This window comes from Colletotrichum chrysophilum (genome assembly GCF_026319265.1).
Source record: "Colletotrichum chrysophilum strain AFK26 chromosome Unknown scaffold_3, whole genome shotgun sequence".
Classification (NCBI taxonomy): Eukaryota; Fungi; Ascomycota; class Sordariomycetes; order Glomerellales; family Glomerellaceae; genus Colletotrichum; species Colletotrichum chrysophilum.
In genome coordinates this window covers 474679-480722 of record NW_026517290.1, presented here as the reverse complement: position 1 = coordinate 480722, position 6044 = coordinate 474679, and the positions used below count along the sequence as shown (strand labels likewise).

At 59.4% G+C, this 6044-nt stretch overlaps 1 protein-coding gene across 1 annotated transcript; it reads right to left on the bottom strand.

Annotated features, from left to right (window-relative positions):
* Window positions 1–249: 249 nt before the first annotated feature.
* COL26b_000796 (uncharacterized protein) lies at window positions 250–1163 on the bottom strand (the record flags this gene model as incomplete). The annotated part of the gene is made up of 2 exons (XM_053173761.1): window positions 250–790; window positions 844–1163. The coding sequence occupies 2 exons, from the start codon at window positions 1161–1163 to the stop codon at window positions 250–252; spliced, it is 861 nt and encodes a 286-aa protein (XP_053042318.1).
* Between the last annotated feature and the right edge of the window lie 4881 nt (window positions 1164–6044).

Here is a 6044-nt window from a genome sequence, read left to right as displayed (position 1 = left end):
ATGTCACCATCCCCAGACCATCCCCCGTAAACCTCCGCTGCTGCTACTACTGCAATGCTACCTCCGTGACGTGGGATAATAGGTCGTCGTTGTCACCGGGGGCTGGCTCTCGTTGGGGTCTTCGTGCTTGACGTTTAGCTGATGCCTGACGAGCTGGTCCTTCCTCGCGAACCCCTCTTTGTTCGGACACCCTGGCAGATTGCACCTGTGAGGTTTGGAGTGCTTTTGCAGGTGTTGTCTGCGGGCCAGTCAGCGATGATACCTCGAGTTGTGACGGACTCCGCCATACCTGAACATGCAGTTGCGTGTGAAATACCGCGGGCCTCCGTCCTCCTTCTTGCCCCCTTTCTGGCACGAACGCCATTCCGGGCAGATGTAGTGGCCCTTGCCCCTGTGCTTCAGCTGCTCCATGTCGATCTTGTCTGCGCGCGCAACCTCGTCGTCCATCGAGAGCCCGTCGTGCATGCCCGACATCTCGTAGTCGTCGCCGTCGTAGTCATCATCGTACCCTGGTGAGCCGGGGGTGAGCGACCGCCTGTCGCTTCGGGCGTGTTCGCTGCGTGTCGTGTCCCCGCGGGCGAGAGACGTCCCGACGGACGACTGTGATGCGGCCGCGGAAAACGGCCCCGTCGAGAACCCCGAGACGCCTGTGGAGATGGAGACGGACGACCTGGAGCAGGAATCTGGGGCCACGGGCTGCCGCGTGGGTTCGGGGTGAGCGTGTTCCTCGGCTTGCACCAGAATGTCTCGTATCTCCCGCTGGGCCTTGAGCACGGTTTCGCTGATTTGCCTGCCAAAAGTGTCAGTGTTGGGAAACCCATCCAAACGGATCCTCCAACCCACCTGAGTGTTTTGCGCTGCTTCGTTGCTACCTCGAGGATGCCCATTCCCTGCTTTCTTTCGCACAGCGCCTGATCCACCAGGTTGTAGCCCGTCGACTGCAGGTTCTGCTCGTCCGTGAGCAGCGCGATAAACTCTGCCACGCGGGCAAAGGCGTGCACCGAGGCTTTGCCGTAGTATGCCAGGACGGTCTCATCTTCGTTCCTGTGTGGGATATCCCCCGGGTGCAGCTGGCAGGCTCTCTTGTATTGTCGAAATGCTTCAGTCTCGGGGTCCAGTGGCTGGTCTGTCTGGAGCAGCGAGCGGATGTCGAGGGCCGCCATGGTGTATGAGAGTCCTGGGGAAACAAGACAGCATGCGAGTTCCCGGCGAACAGGTCAAGGTGGCGACCGCCGAGGTTATCAAAGCTCCTCCCACAACGGTCAAGTGCGAGGAAGCAAGCTCAGACTGTGGCCTGCGTGGGTGTCAAGACCGTTGGAACGACGGATCAAGAAACAGTCGAGGAACGCCAAGTGGGTCGGGTCGAGATGGGAAAGCAAACGACGGGATGCGATTCAGGTTTGGGCGCACCAACAGCGAGAGGAACAGCAAATTGACGAGAGCGGAGGAGAACGCCGGTTTGGAAAAAGGACTGAGTCCAAGGTCCAGGTCACAATTCAGCAAAAGAGTTGTAGGATTGCGGGCAGGGGGAGATGGACGGCGGTTGATGGGGAGCCGGGTGGAGAGCGGGCCAAGTCAAGCGTTACGGGAAAAGAGGAAAGAGATAATCAGGTAATGATGGCGAGAGGTCAACCGTGACCAGAGCGCGCGCGCGGGGGGAGGGGAGAGCGGCGAACACCCAAAAGCTCGACGCCTTGCCCACCGGGTGGAATGGATGGGGGCGAAGACAGCGGCAACGGCAGCGAGAGATTGAACGGCGCGTGGTCGAGCCGGACGCGAGGGGGCAGCATGAGGGCGGAGTTGGAGCTGCGAGGGAACGACTTGGGGAGGAGTGTCTGGTGTGCGAGGAGTCTCTGAGGTGAGTCGTGGGCGAAAGTCCCTTGCCTCCCACTACGCCCGTAATGCCCGTAACGACCCGTTTGGCCAGGCCAAGATGAGGGGGACAGGCATGACGACCAGTGAAGAGCGGGTTAATGCTCTGCTGCTGCTGCGTGTCTGGGACAGATCAGGCTCGGGGCCAATGACCAGATGGCTGCTGTCCGGTAAGCAGGCAGGGCAGCAGTCAAGTCAGGTAGCAGGCAGATGGATGGTGATGGCGACGGCGGACAGAGAGAGCGGGCGCGCGCGCTGGTGTCCCAACATAGGTCAGGTACCTGACTTGATGCTACCTGGCAGGTGTAAGCAGCGATTGACAAAAGAGGGAACGGGGGTGTGACAAGAAGAAGCAAGCATGCGGCTGGCGACAGGGCAGATGTGGTCCAGAACATGGGCCATACGATGGAAGATGGGGGGAGCGGGCAGGCACGGCGGCCTTGTCGTGGGGCAGAGGTAGCCTTGGAACACTGCGAAGTTGGAGCTCGTCACATTTGGCCGCGGTCCGTTGGTCCCACAGCTGTTGGTAGCATGGCATTGTGGTCAACATGTGTGGTACTTTGTCGGATCCGCAGTACGGATAAGGCATCACGTATTTGCAGTGCTGCGAGTCGAGGAATCGACGACGGACGTTGTTTGCTGCTTGTTCGAACTTGTCGACACTGACACTGACACTGGCCGCCCGCCGGGAACCCTAGGATCGGGAAATAGGCGGTGTCGGTGACGGCGGGATGGCGCTATCTGGGCGGTATCCGGGCGTGGGCGTTGTGGAATGAAGCATGGAGCGAATGCATGGGTCTGGACGAGGAGGAGAAGGAGGCGGCAGGCTAGACAGGGTAAGACATTGTGGCGGGCGGGGGTTGTTGTTGGAGGTGTGTTGGTGTGTTGGTACCAGGTTCGTTGGTGCTATCGGCAGGCGTTGTTGGTAGACTTGGTTCCAATGGTCCCTATCCGTCGTGTATTGCGTAGCAGATGGTTGCTATCGCTGTTGGTGCTGGTGTTGGTGCTGGTGTTGGTGTTGGTGGTGTTGGACTGGACGTCGATGACATGCGAGACAAGGGTGCCCGTCCATGACCCATCCTGTCCACCTCCTCCTTCACATGAACGGCCAGTTGAGGCTTTCTTCTTTGAGATATGCGAGATTGGGGATGAAGAAAGCTGAGGGGTACGGTGGTGATGATGCGCGTCGACACCGTCTTGGAAGCTCGATGCGAGACAAGGCCAAGGCTCACCAACGGCTGGCTCACCGAATTGCTTCTGGATGGATTGATGAGGTGTGTTGGTGGCAGAAAGCTGGAACTTTGGGCGAGACGCATGGCCACCCCGGCACACCGGTATCCTGGTATCAGTGGAGGCATCCAAAATGGCAGGCTGGGTTGGGCTGTTTGCTCCTCACTCCTCTCGCTGCTGCCGCTCTTCTCCCGCTTCCGCCGGCCCCGGATGTTGGTGGTTGATAAATATCCCTGCGCCAGCCCGCGAGGAAAAAGAAATGTTGACTCGTTAGATGTAGAAAAGAAGGCAATGCGTGGAGGAGAGGAGGAAGGAGGGAGGAGGAAGAGCATGGGCCAGCGGGCCAACGAGAAGGCAACAGGGCAGCTGGGTGACATTCAAGGGTCAGGCCGGCCGGGGTCAGCACCGCACCTCATGGTGAGCCAGGACCAGGTTCTGTTCTATTCGGACATAGACCGGGGTTGGAGGATAGGTAGGCAGGGTGCAGGCGGCAGGCATCTGAGCCTCGCCCTCGAGCCCTCGCCGCCAACTCGAGCTCTTTGGGCCAGGTGCAGCAGCAGCAGCAGCGCAGCAGACGAGCTGGTTCGATTACCAGTGTCTGAGAAAGCTGCGGGCGGCTCTGAATCGGGAATGGCAAGCTGTAGAGCTGTTCAAGGGACAGGGAGACATGCTGAGGGTTTTTGAGACTGCAGCGAGTGCGTGAGTGATCGATTACACACAACTCCTCCTCAGGCAGGGCAGCTTAGATATGCACGACTTTTCACTTGTATCTCGTCCAACATTCCTCTTTCTCCTGCTGTTCCCTCCTTTTTTTTTCTGCCCGCTCGGCTTGCTGCCCTCTCCTCACTCGCCCCCTCCCCGCTGCCCAAGGTACCCTACGTTCCTCCTCCTTCTTCACGTCTGCCCTCTGCTCTCCGAGCTCTGGCCAGCTGCCCTGATAACTAACCTTTGGTGTTTCGGTTTCTGTCTCTGTCGCTTGTCTCGTCGCTGCTTTGTCCGGCATTGCACGTCCAGCGACAACTTGGGCCACAAATAACCGACAGGGCAGGAGATGTCGAATTAAGCTCACACCCCGTCCCGTCGACTTTGAGTTCGGCCTGGCGTGACATCCGCAGCCAGCATCAAGCCAGCATCAAGCCGTCCCCGTCCCCGTCCTCGTCCGCGAAGCACGCACGCACGCAACGTGTCGCATCTCGCCACTGGGCCAGTGAACGACCGCAGAGTACGAATACCTACGTGCGATAGGACAGGACCACTTTCACCCGAAGTCGCAGTCTCCTCCGTCGGGTCCCTCCTTTCTCTTTCCTTCTCCCGTCTCGCTCCAGGGTCGGGTGGAGGAGGAGGAACCTACCCTACCTTGCCTGGGGTCCCGTCGCCGCGTGTTGCCTCCCCCCACCGGCGGTAGAGCGGTAGCGGTAGCGGTACCGTAGCCGCTGCGCTGCGGATCAGTACCCACGGCCCTTTCTTCCACTGTTGTTCATCACTTCTACCAAGGCCGTATTCATCCACTGCCCTGACCTCGGGTTACTCGACGTCCGTTTTCTCCCAGGAACAGCAACTTCACACACCTCTCGCTTGCTTCCCTCCGCATCTCTCCATCGGTCTCTCGGGCCTCAATCTTTGGTCGGCCACAGTGTCAGGTATCGAGGCACCCGCCGGCAGAGGAGCATCGGCGCTGCAACTAGACCTGCGTTCGCCTCCACCTCGTTACGTCTGCACCGCACCCTCGCCCTCGATCGTGCCGTGTCAGCAACATCCAAGACAGTGCGTGACTGGAGCTGCCTCCTTGCATATCCATCAGTCTCACTCTCTCTTTTCTCAACAAGCGAGGTAAGGACACCAGTCTGTGGGTGGCCTGGCCATCCCACTGGACCACCCCGCCCTTCCTTCATTCCTTTGCTCATCATCATGCCCTACGGAGGGGAGGGGATCCCTCTTCCTTAGTCTTCATTTCTCCTCACCGGTCATGTAGCTAAAAGATCGCGTCACAGTTGCAGCCGCGCTAAGGCACCCAACGCACGGCAGGACGAGACAGGGCGCCCTATCCTATTGCCTCACGTCCGTCGTCTTCCAGTCCAGTGTCTCTCTGCTCTTCTCGCCTCGCTGGGTGTGCGTCTACTACACCACTACAACTTGGTACACTACATTCCGGCATCCGTGCCTAGGTCTCTCTCTCTCCGCGCGCTACTGGGCGCTACCTCGCTGTCCCGTGCGGGCAAGACCACCACCGCCGTCCCATCACAACTCAGACAGAACCAGTGCCGTCCGATGAGCGGGAAGGTCCCATTGGCTTGAACTCTATTCTGCGGCCGCCAGCCAGATCAAGCAAGACATCACCGAGCGACATCAGGTCATTTGACAGGTTGCGTCTGCCCTTGTCTTGCCTCCTGTCTCTTGCTTGTCTCCTGCCCAAGGCTTGTCAGCATCAAATCCCCTCAATCTGCATCTCGCACACGAGACATACATGCTCGACGACTCCTCGCATCCTCACATAGACAGCATTCCTTACATCACACGCTGCACGGAGGTTTCCCCGACTCGCGCACGCCCTGGCAACACCTGCCAAGACGAGACGAGACCACAGAGAGAGATATCCAGGGTGTCGCGCTTCCCGCGGCCGTCAGCTCCATACTCGTCTCCATCCTCATCTGCGAGGTGAAATCTTAATCAGAGACCAGCCTCAACGGCGGACAGTAGCGAGTCCTCCGTCCGTGCCTTGCCCTGAGCCTACGTCTGGCCTTACGGACGGATACCATTCTATTCGTACCCAACGTCCAAGGCCCTTTGCCTGACGTCCAGTCCACGCCTCGTGCCGTCGTACCTGCTCTTGCTCTTATTGCCTCTACAGGGAGGGCGGGCTCGGCCAGAGTGGACCACCGCTAAATTAGGGGCCCCGGCGTTTCGGTCCCGGCCTGTTCGGTGCCCTCAGTGCCCCGTTGCCT